Source organism: Dendronephthya gigantea, unplaced genomic scaffold, assembly GCF_004324835.1.
Source record: "Dendronephthya gigantea isolate DGI-Jeju-01 unplaced genomic scaffold, DenGig_1.0 000213F, whole genome shotgun sequence".
NCBI lineage: Eukaryota > Metazoa > Cnidaria > Anthozoa > Malacalcyonacea > Nephtheidae > Dendronephthya > Dendronephthya gigantea.
Window position 1 is genome coordinate 212,056 of NW_021163223.1, and position 18,616 is coordinate 230,671.

The 18,616-nt window shown below is 37.6% G+C and overlaps 1 protein-coding gene across 1 annotated transcript; it reads left to right on the forward strand.

The window, feature by feature from the left end:
* Positions 1 to 4,292: 4,292 nt before the first annotated feature.
* On the forward strand, positions 4,293 to 17,591 carry LOC114539701 (mediator of RNA polymerase II transcription subunit 25-like). The gene is given in 20 exon segments (XM_028560316.1): positions 4,293 to 4,541; positions 6,234 to 6,279; positions 6,927 to 7,262; positions 7,264 to 7,275; positions 7,540 to 7,605; positions 8,085 to 8,175; positions 8,621 to 8,740; positions 9,295 to 9,339; positions 10,146 to 10,213; positions 10,678 to 10,757; positions 11,539 to 11,596; positions 11,866 to 11,922; positions 11,925 to 11,984; positions 12,904 to 13,014; positions 13,572 to 13,595; positions 13,718 to 13,750; positions 14,628 to 14,813; positions 15,330 to 15,488; positions 16,243 to 16,284; positions 16,320 to 17,591. Coding segments are annotated over 20 exon segments (2,799 nt in total). The 5' UTR covers positions 4,293 to 4,434; the 3' UTR covers positions 17,418 to 17,591.
* Positions 17,592 to 18,616: the final 1,025 nt, after the last annotated feature.

The window sequence follows — 18,616 nt, forward strand, 5'->3', positions numbered from 1 at the left end:
GTTGCATGGTTCCTCGGTCGCATGTGCGAGGTTTGAATTAGATACATGATACCTCAACTAAGTTTGGCATCATACATTTTCATCAAAGAAAATTAGCTTCATGCATGTCATAGGACCATCAATAATGATGGCTGTTTTCACAACAAAAACGTGACAGAACTTAAAATTATAAATGCAGGCTTTCAATTTCGATCGCGCAATAAGAGTTGGCGGATTTTGATTCCAACTTGGTAATCGACGACGACTCTTCAAAATGAAAGCAGCGCGCGCAGTCTTTCAAACCACCAGGAGCGTCTGATGAAGACTAAGAACACATGCAGCTGCCAATGTTCATCGATTTTTTCCCGAAAACTGGTTTTTAATATCCAGTTTGCATGGCTGTTCTTGATCTTCAGTCAGACGAGCGTTATCGTAGTGCGCGCGTTCGGTTAACGTTGTGCTCCAAGATATTTTTCACTTAGAATTCAGATCTAAACTGAAAGCTGTCTTATGGGGTCCACGTTATAAGCGCCGATTGACAGCGTTTTTCTATTTGAAAAATTGTTGTGGCGCTAAGTACCATGTTGTAATGATTTTTCGCGCTGAGGCACCTGTTCTGTATTGTTTTATACGGAACGGAGTGTCTTCAGCTGCACGCTGCGCACTTTCGGACGAATATTTTTGCTTTGAAATCTTCGCCGGAGTAAGTGGAGTTCGCACGGTCTGAATTAGGAACAACTGACGGACGATTAAAACACAGCCTTAAGTTCTGTTTCGGCCGACAACGACATTAATGCATGATCCGGGTTCATTCAGACCGTTAAAGCGTCGTCGACAAACCAGCTTTAAAACGCAGCGCTCGCAATCGCGGCGAAAAATGCAATGAAATTGAAAGCGATGTTGAAATACGTGATGTCAATACATGGTACTTAAATACTTCAACAAATCGTAATTCTGCGGGAACATAAGATTGTGTTAACGTTGGAATGAAAATTCGTTAAAGTATGCGACGCACTATCATGCAAAAAGAGCGACATTTTTAGGCTTAAAATGTTGTCTCTGGGAAGGTTGGATGGGAGTTTGACTAACGGACAATCATATAGGGGCATGCAACCCAGTTTGTGGAGGATCACCAGGGTGCGATATAGGATGCACCATAGGTTAAGTTAGGTTTAGGGACATGATTGAGAATCCACATCTGGGTTTATCTGACACGACATTGCGCGCGCTAATTCCCATTTCAACCTTCAAATATGGCGTTTCAAACATGGCGTTTCAAATATGGCGTTTCAAATATGGCGTTTCAAATATTCAATGCTGCAGCGGCGACATTTTTAATGATCATGCATATTGTTCTTTTTTTTAGGTTATAAGTTGTAAATAAATGTATTTTGTAATAGTAAATAGTTAGGTTTGGGGGGCCCCATTAGGTTCCGGAACTTCGGCTATTTCGGAAATAGGTTTCGGAACTTCGGCTTTTTCGGAAATAGGTTTCGGAACTTCGGCATTTCGATTTCGGTGGAGGGTTTTTCTCCGGGTACTCCGGTTTCCCTCCTTAAAAAAACAGTGTCCATGTTTGGGGCCAAAGTGACTGGATTTTTTATTATGAAACGAGTCAGACAATTCTGATATTCGGAAAGAAAAGTAGCTTTCTATGCACTAAATTCTTAATAGTTTCATGAATTACTCGACTTAAGAGGCGCCGGTACCCAGCCTCGATGCATTTTCGTTAATAACAATACTTATTAAATAGATGAAATGGGCAAAAATAGTACCAATTGAAAGCAAAGATTGACGTCTCTCAAGAGATATTTGATAATCAGTGGTTAATCAGTGACAAACAGAAATTTCGTTCGTAGAAATAGATGGGCATGCATGTTCCTATGTAATTTATGTTAATATTAAACTTTGATAGTGAAATTCCCTGGCCTCTGGGTTCAATTCCCAGAACACTGAGTAAAAATCGCGGCAAAAAGACGAATGATAGAAAATCGAATGAGTTAATGCAGGAACTAAAAAGCATAGAAATGTGTCTGAAAAAACGAGTCCGACGATCGTCAGCTTGGACCCCTTTTGAAAAATTAAAGATCAGTATGAGATTTGAAGAATGAAGAGAGCCGAAAATCATGTGAATTTGATCATACGCCTAGCTGGTACGCAGGGGCGTAGGAAGCATATTTAAGTTGGGGGGGCATTAACGTCTAGAGCACTTGCCTGATGAAAAGGGCATTTAACATTGGTACGTATTATTGTTGAAAAAAGTTGACTTTATATCATTATATTGTTGCGTTGGCATAGACGTTTCCACAAAGAAAAAGGGCACTTTACCTCAGCAAAAGGGCACTTTTCCCGTTATTTTTGAAAGGGGGGGGGGCCTTGGCAGCTTGTACTTGTACACTACAAACATATTGCCAATTTTCAAAAATTTTTGATTGAGTTTCATTTAACCTTAAATTTCGATGATCGTAATTCTACAACCCAAACCGGCCAGATATTATGCCTGGAAATATTCCAAGCTCATATTTGTATCATAATCTCATCCCTGCTGTTCTAGTGTAAAGTTTGAATTTGATTATTTTGAGACCATGCATGGGTAAGAAATGGTACGACGGGGTATCCATTTTTAGCCGTTAAAATTCAATTTAAGTGGCCTAAAACTAAAAGATTACGAATGTTTATAAAGGTTCTTACGAGTTCAATGAAACGATTACGCATATATCATATAGCGTGTCAATGTAATATATCACGTCTGATTTAAAAAATTCATGTCAGTTACATGAAATATTTCTGCAGCTCTGCAGTGGAAGCGTGTGACCGTGACCACCCAAGATCGTTTAGCCATTATTTCTAGGCCGATCAGGCCGTGATAACGTGATCGTGATAACGTGAACGAAATAGGAATGTGAATTTGCGTATAATAATGTTTATTGCTGAAGCATTGAAAATGCTATTGAAATACCAAGTCCCAACTGAAATAGCTGCTTTGTTGATACAATATATTAATTAAATCTTCGCAAATCCCAATATAAACGATAGACTCCCGGTTACAGTCAGGGTTATCGCACTTTGCGTGGCGCCACCAGGATTTTTTTTGAGTAGGCGGATTCGGCTAGCATTTTTACTTCCTAAACAAGCCCCTCCTTCCTTCTCAACCTTGCCCCCGCCCTCTTACCCGCCCCTCTCGTATATGTCACTAAACTAAACTCATAGAGCAAAATTGAAACAGTCCGTATGCGTAGTCGTATGGATGTCTGTTCTATAGTATTTTATACAAATATTTATTACTCACACTCTGTATAAGACATAAAGACTATATATTGTTCATTGTCATAACACAATGTACCATAGTACATTTATGTTGAAAGTGGCTTCAATTTTAAACATCTGTAAGTGGTTTCTTTCACGTATGAATTGTGAATGGTCATTCCTGCCATAGGAAAATCTAGTATAGGCTCGTTTACACTTTTGCTGCGATTTTCTTCTTTTGATAGATGTGAACGAGTATACGTAATTAGTTACGAATGTATGAAAGCTTTTATTTGAACATCAGTAACTAAATCACTCGTTCACATCTATCAAAAGAAGAAAATCCGGCAGGAAAAATTGCAAGTGTGAAATGAATGGGCGTTAGCTTCATCGCTGCTTGGCTCCCCAGCTGGAAAGAGCTGCCCAAAATTACAAAGGTTTGGTGGTATAATGTTGAAAAATGTTATAAAAAGTGCTTGAAAAGTTGCCTTAACACTTTTCTCAAAGAGCCTGGCTTGCGAGGTTGCACTTTTCTGTGCAAAGTTGATTTCAACAAAAATGCCCAAATGTCGACTACAAGTAGCCGAACTTATTAAGAATACTACATACTTGCGGGGGAGCTGCAGTTCCTCACGGCCCACTCCATTCCACCGCTACGTACGCCTACGAATAAACAGTTGATGAGATATAGGAACTTTTTGGGATAAATTTCGACTTGTTAGAGAATAACATAGATAATGATCACGGACAGACATTTATGTTTTATTGACTAAACTATACGAACAGCTGGTGTTCTGGGCCAGTTGCATAAAAGGCTAGTTAGTTAGTGACAGAATTGGCCAATCAGAGTCGTATATTTCCGAGTTAACTAGGATTTAACTATTAAAAAAGTAGTTAAAAATTTTATACAACCGGCCCTAATTGCGCTGAACAAATGGTTTCAATTTGAAAAGCCTTATATTTAAAACGGAAGCACGGGAAAAAGAACAAGTATTTGTTTATCTTTTTCTGATTGGATGAAATGGCGCACGTGGTTAGGAACAGACGTAGTTTTAAAAGTATACGATATAAACACGGAAGAATCGACTCAGTCAAGACTTAAGAGAGGGGAATAAAGCTTTCGGTTTGTCTATGAAGCGGAATAGAAAAAATTGACCGTTTTACGGCACGGATCTACGATAACTGAGTGAAATTCCGACACACATTTCTATGATGCTTTATGAAACAGAGAAGGATGTAATTTTTTTGATCGAAGGAACAGCGAGTCTTGGGCTACATTATGGAAAATTCAAATCGTATCTTGAGAAATTTATAGAGTAAGTGATAATTGTTCCTTGATTTATATTCTGTGGGAAGTTGAATGATAGATTTACTTGTATGGCTACTTTTATTGCAAAGAGTAACGTGAACACGTGAACTTATAATCACATTTTACATTAAATAATACAACACTCAGAGGCTGTTTATTAATAAGTAAATGTGATTGACAATATCAAAATGGACTCATCATTCTTAACATGGGCATTTTAACTTCTCTTTAATGGTTCCCACATGTATTTGATTATAGATTTTAATGTAGCCTTTTATTAAATCAACATTCATAATTGCAAGTATAAGAATGTAACAATCTAATCTCTACTATTTGTTTGTGAGAATTAACTGTTATTGGTCACCATGGTTCAAGCTCCAATGGTAAAAGGTTTTGTCATGCAACTTCAAACATTTGTTATTCAGTGTGGAGCTACTGTGCACTTCTAGCTGTCATATCAGTGTTTTATTATTGGTCATTTATGGATTACAACTACATAGTTTAGTGATTCCTGTTAATATATCATTGAATTTGGCAGTGGGACTCTAGTTTCAGCTAGCTTGAAGCAAGCAGGAAGTCTAAAAATGGTTATGTGGGAGAGATCATGATTCGCATTTTATTACATCCCACGTTAATACTAATGGCCATGTTATTGCTCTGGGAATTCTATAAGGAAGTAAATTTGGCTGATGTCATTATATGGCATATCTCTCGGTCTTTCAATTATTTAATGTAAAATTATAATATAAAGCAAATAGCTCACATGAAAGTCAGACATGGGGTCCTCTTTGAAAAAACAAGTCAGCTTTAATGCTCTCAGTCACATGCTGGGGGACTTTATCTAAAAAAAGAAGTGGGATAAGTGTCAGAAACTGAAAAAGAAAAAGCATGTGTCCCACAATCACAAGTATTCATTTGTCATAACATTAAGCCAGCTTTGTATGTTCAGGATTGTATTCATTACCTAAAGTGAAACTAAAACAAATATTAAACATTTTAACAAGGAAACCACTTTTATGCATTCACATAATGAATTAGTTGCTGAAAAGAATTATTGTAGTGAGATATTCTATTAAAAATTACATATGTTTGCTACTGCAAGAAAATAGCGATAAATATTTTCTTGATTTCACAACCCAAGTAGACCTAGCAATATTTGATCGGACCCCAAAAAGTCAGGTTCCCAATGTTGAAATACCACAAAGAGAAATATCTTGTATCCACTTGTCGCAGTGATTATAGCACTGTAGTGAATGAAATTATTAGATAGTTTAAACTTATAATTAACCAGTCTCAGTTGGAAAGTGCCTACAGACCTGACTATGGCAGGATTGAATGATTTATTTTCGAGGGAAGCACACCCATTGGCCCACTGTCCCAGAGAGTCAGTGCCGAATTTGAGTTTTAACTTAAATTTAGGGACAATATGTAGTGGAAATATGTACACAATTATATATGAATACATATTTAAATTTTTTCGTGCGCGTTCAGAGTGTCATAGGAAGCTCTGATAATTTTTGAACAAAAAGCTGGTGCTCTACTCCACCCTATGCCTGGCAACAGGCCTGCCTCCTTAAAACTACATACAATATGATTACCAAATACATAAATTTACCCATATATGTCATATAATTATGTCAATAATTTATGTTCTCAATTGATTTTTTAAAATTCAATAACGTTAGTTCCTTTCTTACAGATACTTCAATGAAGGACCAGTTCCAGTGGAAGAAATAGCTGCTAATGTAAGTATTGCTATGAAAATTATAAAATTACATTAACAAAGATAGCACAGCACATAATACATGCAGTACGTACAGTTCATATATTTATGGCCATCTACAAAATGTAACAGAATTTGTCAATTGTCATCTTAAGCAAAGGTATAACTTTGTATTCCTTGGACATCATTATACAATACAAAGCTCAAACATGTGATTGTATATTTTGACAAACTAATCATGTAAAAATAGAACTTATAACAGCAATTTAGCAACTATATCAGCCCTAGCAAAGGCAGCAATCAAATATATGTCCCATATTGTTATACCAAGGTTAATATTAAGAAGCACTACCTCCCTTCCAAAGTTCTTTTGTAAAAATTGACCTTATTTAGATAAAATCCCCTTTGATAAACATGCAATTTTGTTTTCATTTGTGAATCTGGATTCTTCTCTGGAAACTGGTTAGGTACATGCAATAACAAAATGTGTGATTTTCTGCATTTGCTCACTCTCGGTATATTGCAGATATTTCAGGCCAATAAAACTGATATTTTACCATGCAGTCATTGGCTGGTCAGTGCTCACTGATTTTATAAACTTTTAAGGCCTAGCTGTCCGAAATAATTTTGAATCAGCCAATTAAGTGCCAAAATTTCTTCATTTTTCAGTATGGAAACACCAACTATATTTTGGTGACGTATGGTACGCGGGAAGCTCTTCCCGGTTCAGCGGTTAAAATAGTCTGTCGAACGAGGAACAGTCGAAAATTCCTGAGGGAAATCACAGAATTCAAGTGTCATGGCGGGGGCGGAGAATGGCACACTTTGCTTGCAGATGGTATGAGTGTTGCTCTGGAGATATTTGATCCTTTACACGAGGGTGGAGTGAGAGAGTGCAATGTGAAGAGATATTGTGTTATTGTGGGTATGTCGCCACCCAGTCCTAATGCAAAGAGCTTGGAAAGCAATCTGTTTTCTGATATGACCATCGATGACCTTGCTCTTTCAAATGGGAAAGGTTTGTTGTATTTTTAAGGGCAATCTTTGGGGATGTTTCGGAGATGTGGATGGAGGAATTGAGAGGAGGGGGAAAGTAGTTTTTAAAAGGGATATATCCATTTTTGTTATTACCCCCTATGCCCTAATAATTCAAACCCTCTTGCATGTCTTAAATTTCTCAGATGGAATTGCAGTGTAGAATTGAAGTGTTTGTTTTTTAAGCTAAATACATTAAATTATTATTAAATTACATAGGTACTAAATGGTAATTTTTTTTATTTAGCATGGAGTAAACCTCTCTGTCATTGCACCTCATAAAACGTCTGTATTTCAAAGCATATTTGACCAGGTAACATACGTTATTTAAAATACTTTACTAATCAATGCAATCATGAATTCAAAGAACCTGATTATATTGGTACCGAAATGGTAGTAACAACACAATAAAATTTTATGGTACCGAAATGGTAGTAACAACACAATAAAATTTTATGGTACCGAAATTCATGATGAACCAAATCTTCTTGAGTAAAATCTACTGTCAGATTTTGGGTAAAAATTTCCACAGTTGAAAATATAGAGTCGCCTGGAAAACATATTTGAACTGCACAGTTCTTATCACTAGTGGTTGTTTTCATGTCACGTCCGCGTCGTATATTAAAGACTCGCCAATTATACTGTAATAGAAGGATAGTTTTATGCACCTTCTACATGCATGTAATTACTTAATTGTGCTATCATACAATCATAATTTCGTACAATGAATACGTATAGCTATGTACTATATACAGTACACGTGGTCCCTAATATTCTAAATGCCGTTTATAGGCTAATCTTGATAAGAGAAAATCATTCGTTCCAAAGGAGTTCATAAAAGAAAAGAATCACATGGTGTGTCTTAAAGGAATTGATTTTCATGGTAAGGACATTCGATTTTTCACTTCACCACGCAACAGTATCGCTTCGATTCTACGTTTTAGAACAGGAAGGAATATCGTTTTAGACCAAACATTAAGTTTGTTCACATTTTCAGTAACCCAATCAGACTGCGTAAATATTCACTGCTTGCGGTATGGAATTTAGTTTGGCAAATTCTGAAGAGACGAAAAAACATCACAACACAGATTTTAAGCAAATGCTTATTGTGTAATCATAATCAAGGCCTAGGTTAAACGTCGAATTTGGTCTCGTCGAATGCAATTGAAACAGTACATAATGAGATGATAATGAAGCTTAATGAGGTTTATCATCTCATGATCTATTGTTTGAATTGTATTCGACGCGACCAAATGCGACGTATAACTAAGACCTGATGTACCCTTATCAACTCACGGACGTTACCATGTTAATGATTCCTTTTCTAGTTTCAGAAGACCAAGCTGTTTATCCTACAACCATTCAGCCGCAGATTCCACCTCCTGTCATCCCTAAAAAGGAGTTACCACCGGTACAAAACAAGATTATTTCAAGTACAGAAATTGAAGGTAAGGACCTTATATTAATTGATCTTCTCATATAGTGGATTAAAGTTTTGTTCGAAAACAGCAATAATAACTTTAATTGGCAAGTCTTTTAATTTGAAAGGCAAATATGCCATGTAGCTTTTCGAAGGCGGTTTTATACGGGGGGGGTGATGTAGGGGGGTGATGTAGGGAGGGCGGTGATGTAGAGGGGGGGGTGATGTAGGGGGAGCGGTGATATAGGGGGTGATGAGCAGTCTCTGACGTCGGGTGTGACACAAGCAGCAGCTGAAACATCAATGTAGGTTTGTTCAAAAAAAGTATAGAAATGAGACAATGTTATAGTAGATTGCCAGAGCCTCGGAAATGACCCTAATACTTATAATTGGATACGGATTTTTGAACATAGATAATCCTCCGAAATTCAAATTGATACCCAAATTACACGCCTGCATCCCCTCTGCATCTCGGCTTGGGGATGCGCACCCTCACTACACTTGACTGAGGGTGCGCCCCCTACCATCCACATCTCCAGTAAATATATCGCTAATCTATCCTACACACGACTAAATTTGTAGTTCCCGATCCTGTTCAAACAGTGGTTGATCCAGGAAACACTGGAGGTAAACAATCGTAGTCATTTATTTCAGGCACCCTTCAGCAACACAATGTGCTGATTATGCTGTAGTATTAGGGCACTTACACGCACGTAAAAGTATAAAATCGTTTAAGTGATACGTAGGGTCCCTGGGTACGAGGTTGACGTAGGGTTGGATTCTGTTGATGATTTTCTATGTTTTTTTCTGGGGTAAAATAAATTATACAACAACTTAGAAGATTTTAAGTTTTTACGTGTGTGTACGTACGTGCCAAAAAGCGCGACAGTGGAATGAAGCCCTAAGAAACAGGGTTTTCATAATTTATCTGCACATACTTGTCCAAATATATGAGGGTGAAATGGAAAAAAAACGACAAAAAAAACGTTTGAGGAATAATGTGTTATAATGACATTTATATTAACCCTCGTTCTATTGTGGTGAAATTTTTCAAGGAAATTTCCTCAGATTTTGAAACCCTGCAATATATATTCTCTAAGATTTCAAATATTTTCTGGGTGTGTAAAAAGTTTTACCTGTCACCCATGGCCCGATTATTTTGATTTAGGGACAATACTCGACTGTGGCCGGTTGTATGAAAGCCGGATAGCGCTATCCACTGGGTAGTCGTTTTTTCCTCTGTAAAAGAGGACACTAGGAATACTAAGACTTAATCAAAATGAAACCAAACAGCGGGATTTAAAGCGATTGAAACACTATCCGGCTTTCATACAACCGGCCCCTGGAAAACTGTATGTCTGACAAAATAATTGAATATATCCAGGGATATATGGGTGGGTTACCACTTGAAGTAAAGGAATTTTTTTTTAAAGGGGCTGCAGCCACCGGTGCGCCAACACAAGCCTTAGCTTGGACAGGTTTTTTGAAATGGCAAGAAACGGTAATTATTGCACATGTTTTACCACCATTGCATTGCATGAAATATTCCGGGGGGAGGAGAGCGGACAGGGGGGGAGGAGAGCGGACAGGGGGGAGAAGAGCGGAGGGAGGGGACAGGGGGGAGGAGAGCGGAGGGAGGAGAGAGGACAGGGGGGAGGAGAGCGGAGGGAGGGGAGAGGGAGTAGAAGCGAAGCTGACAAGTATCAAACTCCACTAAAAATAGATCCATTGTTTCAATGATGTTAAATCAGTCTTTAAATACTTGTTTCCCTGTTCAGTCGTTCCTGTCCTTCCCCTCTAAAGCGAAGCCACCTTCCAAAACTCGTGAAACATCAACATTGCTGTAGAGGATAAATTTAGGTTTTTTTTCAACGTAGTCGTTTTGAAATACCGAAACTGGAAGGCGGGCTTTTTTGGATTAGACATTCGCAATGAAATCTACCCTATTTTTTTTCTAATCATCAGATCCGCACCGAAGCTGGTACTGCGAGCAAAGTCACGAGAGTCTTATCTTGCCATGTTTCAACACCACCTACCGATAATTTGTAAGTAATCCTTCCTTGTAAGTAAAAGATGCTGGAGCAGTGTAGGAGTGCATGTAGAAGGGATCAGGACATGATCAAGACCTTACACAAAATATATCAAAGCTATAATTTTACGTTGTTCACAAATAAACCCTACAATATTCACATTTCGAGTTCATTATATGGTCAGCAAGTGCGTTTATTTGTAAACAAAACACGAACATAAAGTCTCTAACACTTTTAATATACAATCTGAGTTCATTGATTGCTGCATTGAAGACCCAAGCTTCGCTGCAGGCTGTCATTTTTGAATAAACCATGATTCTCATGAGTTATTGCGAATAAATTATGATTCTCATGAGTTATTGCGAATAAATTATGATTCTCATGAGTTATTGCGAATAAATTATGATTCTCATGAGTTATTGCGAATAAATTATGATTTTCATGAGTTATTGCGAATAAATTATGATTTTCATGAGTTATTGCGAATAAATTATGATTTTCATGAGTTATTGCGAATAAATTATGATTTTCATGAGTTCAGGCAACAAGAAACCACGTGATTGATTTTGACCAATCCCGTGAGTAGATTGAGGCTAATGCACGAAGATTGTATATTAAACTGCAATAAACAGTGCTAACCAAGGCTACCTACGCTAACCAAGGCTACGTTTACATAGGACTCAGTGGACACCACTGCATGGTTTGCTTGTGCGAACCGAATTTGTTTATATTTTTCTGATCACCTTACATGTTGATATAGCCTTGACTTTCCTTTTTTTTTGTAATTTATTTCAAGACAAACCGAAAAGTGGCCAAAGGAACTGGTAATGCAACTGATACCTCAGTCATTGCTGGTAGGTACTCTATTGTAAGAAACAATAAAAAATCTTCAACCTCTGCTTGGGTCATGACTAGTCTGCAGTACTGTAAACTTCCCCTGAATAAATCCCCGTGCTGTGTTAAAACATGACGTACGTGTGATCACGTGAAGTCTATAGTTGAAGTTAAACTCGCTGATGGTTGGTTTCCTCGCTCCTCTTAACGATAACAATCGCCCTCCCCCCCTGTTAAGTTTTTAACCTTAGTAAATCATTTCTTAAGCCAAATATTTTGCCTTTTTTAGACAAATTTAGGATCATTGCTCCACAATTCAAAAACGGTCAGTTTCCACTTTGCTGCAAATCGAATCTCGAATCTCTAAGAGCCTTGTATCGAGTAATGGCGACCAGTCGTGTTCGATTTGTAAGTGATTATTACAGTAATGAGTGAATATGTAATATTGGATCCCAGTTCATAATATACCCAAGTCAGACACCGCGGAAATTGGTAAAATTAAAAGATATACTTAGCCGCAGTCTCAATACTTACGCTTCAAACTTGGTGAGAAAAAAATTTATAAATACAAAAAAAATATGTCTGGTACAAAAGATTTGAAAAACGAATCGTCTGAATTAATAACCTTCATGTGTATACTTAAAGCCTCAAAATGGCCATTTCACAGCTGTCAGATGTGTATGATGAGCTGTCAAAAGCTAATCAGAATGCAGAATGCGTATTCAGAAGAAAAATTAAACTTTTTAAAGTTATTCAATAGTTTTCTCCTTGAAAGCGATACAGAAATGCACAATTGTGAACCAGTGATTAGATTTCCGGGTTGAAACCTCATAAAAACCAATTTCTGCGGTGTTCCCAAGACGTTTTCTGATGTCAACGAGTATTTTTAATTAAATATCAGATGTCTATCTTCCACGAACCCCGAATTTTTCTGCATGACATAGTTACTAGCCCCACTGACTTAGTAGTGGACGAACAGGTCAGTGGACGAACAGGTCAGTACTAATCAGATAAGTCTAGAGTATATACCGTGGATTCAGGTAGACCATTAAATGCATATAGTTGTCGCGTTAGTTTTCACAGTTGTTCGATTTGACGTTTCTGCGCAGATATTTAGAGATTGGTTTCAACGTTCATCTAGAAGTAGGCAACGTCATTTAATTTTGATTTGAACAAAAGGCATGTTTTAGCACTAAAAATGGAACAAAACGTTGAAGCGACGCTCAAGAAATGTGTGAAAATCTGTCTGGAGCCGAACGAACCTAACCACTATACGGTATCCTCGGTAATCATCCAATAATATGTATCGCTTTCTGTACCGTTTCAGGCTGGATGCGTTCATTTTGTAAATGGGAATAACCAATGTGATGTCAAAATATTGTTGCTAATATTCAGTCCACGAAAACGGGCCTTTGTTGGATTAATACCAATTGATCAGGTAAAGTTTGATATTAAAGAAATTTCGGTGGCAAGAGCATTGCACCTGCATCGCAATTGCGTAGGTTCGATTCCCGCCGAAGGACCGATAGTTGACTCATTTTTCCATCAACTGTTCCTGGCTTAAATTTGAAGTGTGTATATCTTAATTCCGATCGAAATTAATACCCTTTAAACCTCTAGAATTTAACTCCTACATATAAATGTCTTGTATAAAGAATTACGTCCTCTTGCTAATAGTTACCAATTATTATGAGGCCGAACATATGAGAAATTATAGTTTATTAAAAAGAATGGACTTTATATTTATAACTTTGTTTGCCAGCATTCGTGTTTGATATTTCCGCTCATTGGAAAGTTAAATATCATCGTCACTGGTATGGCGTAATAACTTGGATACGACATTTTCGTCGCCATTATGACGCGTGTGTGTTAAATTATCCTATTCCGGGTTATGACGTCACTTATGACGTGCTATTGCCGAACACAGACTGTAAATTCTTTTAAATAATTGATAAGTTGTATTATTAATATTTTTTTTATTTCTTTTGATTTCAGAAAAAATTCATGGGTGCAATAAAAGTAAGTCAGTGTTATTAAAAGATCCCGAGTACAGTAGTTTGAAGAAACCTATAAAATAGACGTTTTAGTTGTTTTACCGTTAACGAAGCGATTCAATGGCAATGCTCTCTTGTCTTTTGTAGAAAGTGATCGAGGAACATAAGAAGCAACAAGTGGTATGTAAAATATCGAGCATTACAAAGCTTATTTAGCTTTCCTGTTAATTGCGAATATTGTCGATCAGCTATAAGTGTGTATTTAAAGGTTAGAGACTGTTGTGAGTGTTCATTGTATGGTGAGTTCATTGTATGGTCAGAAAGTGCGTTTATTTGTAAACAAAACACGAACATAAAGTCTCTAACACTTTTAATATACAATCTGAGTTCATTGATTGCTGCATTGAAGATCTAAGCTTCGTTGCAGGCTGTCATTTTTGAATAAACCATGATTTTCATGGGTTATAATATTGCGAATAAATTATGATTGCCATGATCTGTCGCCAGGCAACAAGAAACCACGTTATTGATTTTGACCAATCGCGTGAGTAGATTTAGGCCAACGAACGAAGATTGTATATTATGGTGCGATATATCAATAAATAAGTACGAGCATAAAATGTGCTTACAGTAGCACTAGCTCTTTCCCGCGCACCAGGGTTTACTGAGGAGTCTGAAACCACTGAAACAGAATTATTACGAGGTGATCTGAAATGATCGGTGTCCAATTTATATCGGAGGCCGGTTGTATCAAACCCGTTTAGCTTAAACGGTGGATAAATTCAAAATAGAAAGCGAGTCTATCGTTTTATTCAACAAGCGAACTAAATGTTTTTAACCTTAAAGCAAATATACTGTTTACAACTACATATTCAGTGCATAATATTCAAGTTGACCCATTCAAGAGAGATGTAAGAGTGTTATTTAATTTTGACTTATCCACCGTTTAAGCTAAACGGGCTTGATACATCCGGCCCCGAAACTATAGTTAGGCCACGCATGATCGACTGAGTATTGCAGAATTGATATTTCTTTCGTCAACCGTTATTGTCTGTAGTTGCAGGCAATGAAAATCCAGCACGACAAGATGCAGCAATTACAACTGCAACAGCAACAACAACAGTTACACCAGCAGCAACATCAAGTACAACAACAGGTGCAACAACGAGGACAATTACCGCTTGTACTTCCCAATAATCAATCTCCACAAAAAATCATCCCTGACATGCAAGCGCCCTTGCAGGTAAATAATAAACGTTTGTGGTGGTAATTCATGTGCATGGCAATTCATTGTCATGGTGCTACCCTGAGTTAGCAAACCAAAGGTCGCAGATTCAATATACCTTTGTGATTTCGAGTGGTAGCCACGATAAAAATAATAGACGTTTGTATTTCTCTATCTTTCTCCGTGGCGCGAAAACCTTCCCATACTTCACATGCGCTGATTACGCAAAAGACCGCTGATGAAGAACTGAAACATGTTATTATTGCACTGATAAAAACGCTCAATTTAGTTGTTCCCGGCCTCAAGTTGTACGTCCCACCGTGCAAACGATAGGAGAGGTGAAAATTTAGGCTGAAAGGCAATAAAGTAAAGAGCAAATAGACTCGATTTTTCAAAACTCCAGGAACAATCGATGTTTTTGCATTGGAAAGACATCATGAAGCGACAAATCTGAGCAAAAATCACATCGCGCTAGCATCTGTCTCTTCTGGTAATAGGAGGAGAGGTCTGTATTAATTGATATAATATTTTTAGATTAACAAACCTAACCTCAGCGCTGGAGGGAACATCTCACAACAACAACAACAACAGCAACAACAACAACAACCACAGAAAATGAATACTCTTCTTGCGCAGCAGCAACCTCGTCCCCAGGGTTTGCCAAATAATGAACTGATGCAAATGATAAAACAGGTAATAAAATTTCGTCCCATGACTCTTCTTTTTTAAAAACAGTATCTCCAGTAATGAGCTTAAGATTAAGACGGCAATACGAGATCGACGACTGAGAGAAACTACAAGAAAAGAAAGAAAAGAAAACTCCTCGTACTTTATCAATCGCGTAAACTTAGTACTGTAGTAAAACTTGAAGACATTATTGTGTGAGGGTCATGTCGCAGTGCTCGGAAGCTTTCGTCCAATTGGATAATGCTTTTCGATGCTTTGTAAAGAACGTAGCTATGCTATTGGTTGAAACAGAAATGTATTGTAAAGTTCAGCCAGTCAAAATCATTCTTGCGAGGAGCTGCGACCCTACTCTTGTGTGAGGGGAGTTCTGAACCGAACTTGAAATTTTAGTCAGATTCTGAAATCTGTTTCTACTGCAATTTTCCTTTAATCTATGGGCGCTTTCCTTTTTACGGTAAAAACGGCCAGACCGGTCCTGTTGTGTCTCGCTACAGACAGATTACTGCATGGTATTTTAGAGTGTTCAAGAACGCTGCATTCAAGTTTATCGTTATTTACATCTGCCTAGCACAGGAAATATAGTTTTATCGCTATATTCTTAACGAAATACCCAATATTTCAATTTAAAATATGACCGGTCTGACCATTTTGGCCGCTTAATGGAAAGCGCACTATGTATCCTCATAAAAATTATCAGTCAGTAAAAAATAACTTGACTCTGTATCAATCAATTTTAATACCTCATTCTTTCATTTTATAGCAACAACATTTTAGGTCTTTACAACAACAGCAGCAGCAACAACAACAACAACAACAAACAACAAACACAAACAACAACAACAACAACAACAACAACAACAACAGCAGCAGCAGCAACAGCAACAACCACAAGTGCTTAGTCAAGGAGCCACCACTGCTGGAGCTGGTAATTCTTCAATCAGTAATCAAGCACAACTGATGATGGCAATTCAGCAGTTACAAAAGAACAAACAACTGCCACAACAGCAGCTGCAAAAACGTCAATCTCACTTACAACAAATGCAACAGCAACAACAACAACAACAACAACAACAAGTCTTGCAATCGCAGGGTCAACAACAGTTACCACAAGCAACATTAAACCAACAGCAACAACAACTTCAGCAATTGCAGCAAAAATTACAACAACAGAAGCAACAGATTGTGCTGAAACAGCAACTGCAACAATTAAAACAACAACAACAATTGCAACAGCAACAAAATCAACAATTACTACAACAACATAACCAACCACGTAACCAACAACCATCACCACTACAACAGCAGCAGCAAAAACTAGTTCAGCAACTGCAACTTAAAAAATTAGTTCAGCAACAACAGTTACATCAGCAACAGATCCAACAAAACCAACAACAGCAAATTCAGCAGAATAAACAGCAGCAGCAGCAGTCCCAACAACAACAACAACAACAACAACAGACGAACCAGCAGCAACAACTGCAACAATTGCAACAGAAGCAACAGTCATCACAGCAACCTGTGCAACAAGACATGCAAGAACAGCCATCATTACAACAACGACAATCAGATCAGAATGAAGACGCAGAACGACAACGCAATTCGAAGTTGCAGCAGCAAGATACTAATCAACAACAGCAGCAAATGCAATTGCAGCAAGCACAACAAACTCTTACACAACAACAGCAGCAGCAACTGCAACAAAAATCATCACTTGTAAAGCAGCAACCTTTATCAGCATCGCAGGTTATGCTTGCCCAACTTGTTCAGCGCTCACAAAGCCAAGGACAACTGAATACACAACCATTATCTACCGTACCACGTCCACAGCAGCTGCCTCAGGTCACCCTAGCCCAGGAAACTATGATTCAAAGCAAGGCCACACCAAATGTGCTCACTTCTGATGACAGTAATCTTTACGATCTGCTAAACAGTTGAGTGACGGTATGAAACAAAAAATACTGGAGCGTCCTTGACTACTACAGCCCGGGGATCATTTCTACAGATAAAATTATGCGTAATTATTTGAAAATTAATTAAATAAGGTTTTAGAATTCAATGTAATCAATGTCAATGAAGTAATAGCGATTTTAATAAAGATATTTATTGAAGTGGACCAAGCAATTAATTCGAATATATATGCGAATTATTAGCTATTGAAATACTATCAATAATGGCCCAAATATCCTTAAAATTCACGCTCGATGTCGACCCTGCATGTTTCCCGCGTCATCTCCTCTCATTCTGCGATATTGAAAGTTAGAATCTCTATCCCCAACGATCCCTTCACGTCTTGCTGCTTTGTTAGCCTTCATTTTGTCTGCTTGAGAGCGGCACCAAATTCCCGGGCGGCACCGTTTACCATTGACAGCACAAAAAGCACCCAGACAGACAATCATTAACACGATAATTTCAGTTGATTTCATGATTCTAAAATCGCAAGAAACTGTGACTTAAAACGATGTCAAAAATGGCTCGAACGTAGAGATAAGAGATTAGACGATTTCACTGGTTTAACACTTCAGGATGAATACGTTAAGTTGAAGTTTAATGTAACGAACACGTCGGTATATATAATTTTCGGCATTCGCAATCATTAATTACTTTTCCATTCATACGTTAAGTTGAAGTTTAATGTAACGAACACGTCGGTATATATAATTTTCAGCCATTCGCAATCATTAATTACTTTTCTATTCATGCATCCATTCATACGTTAAGTTCAAGTTTACTGTAACGAACACGTGGATAAATATAATTTTCGGCCATTTGCAATCATTAATTACTTTTCCATTCATGCATGATGTTTCGTGGAATCATAGACAATCCTTTTGTCTTTTGGATTGTCTATGGTGGGATCGAATAAGGTAGTACAGATGAAAACATCAATCATCCTTTCAGAACTTGCATGTCTGAATCAACAGTCGTATGTCGTTGCCAAGTTTGACAGTCGCATTTAAAAATATGCATGATGTAGCAAATGAAAGCTTTTGTGTCAATCATTCGCATGTGTATTCCGCGCTGTTGAGCATTTTAAGCATACGTCACAGAAAACTTAATTTGTGACCTATAACTGTAATAGTCACCACGCATAACTAAGGGAGGCGGTTTTTGGTTCCCAGGTTCCCAGATTTGAT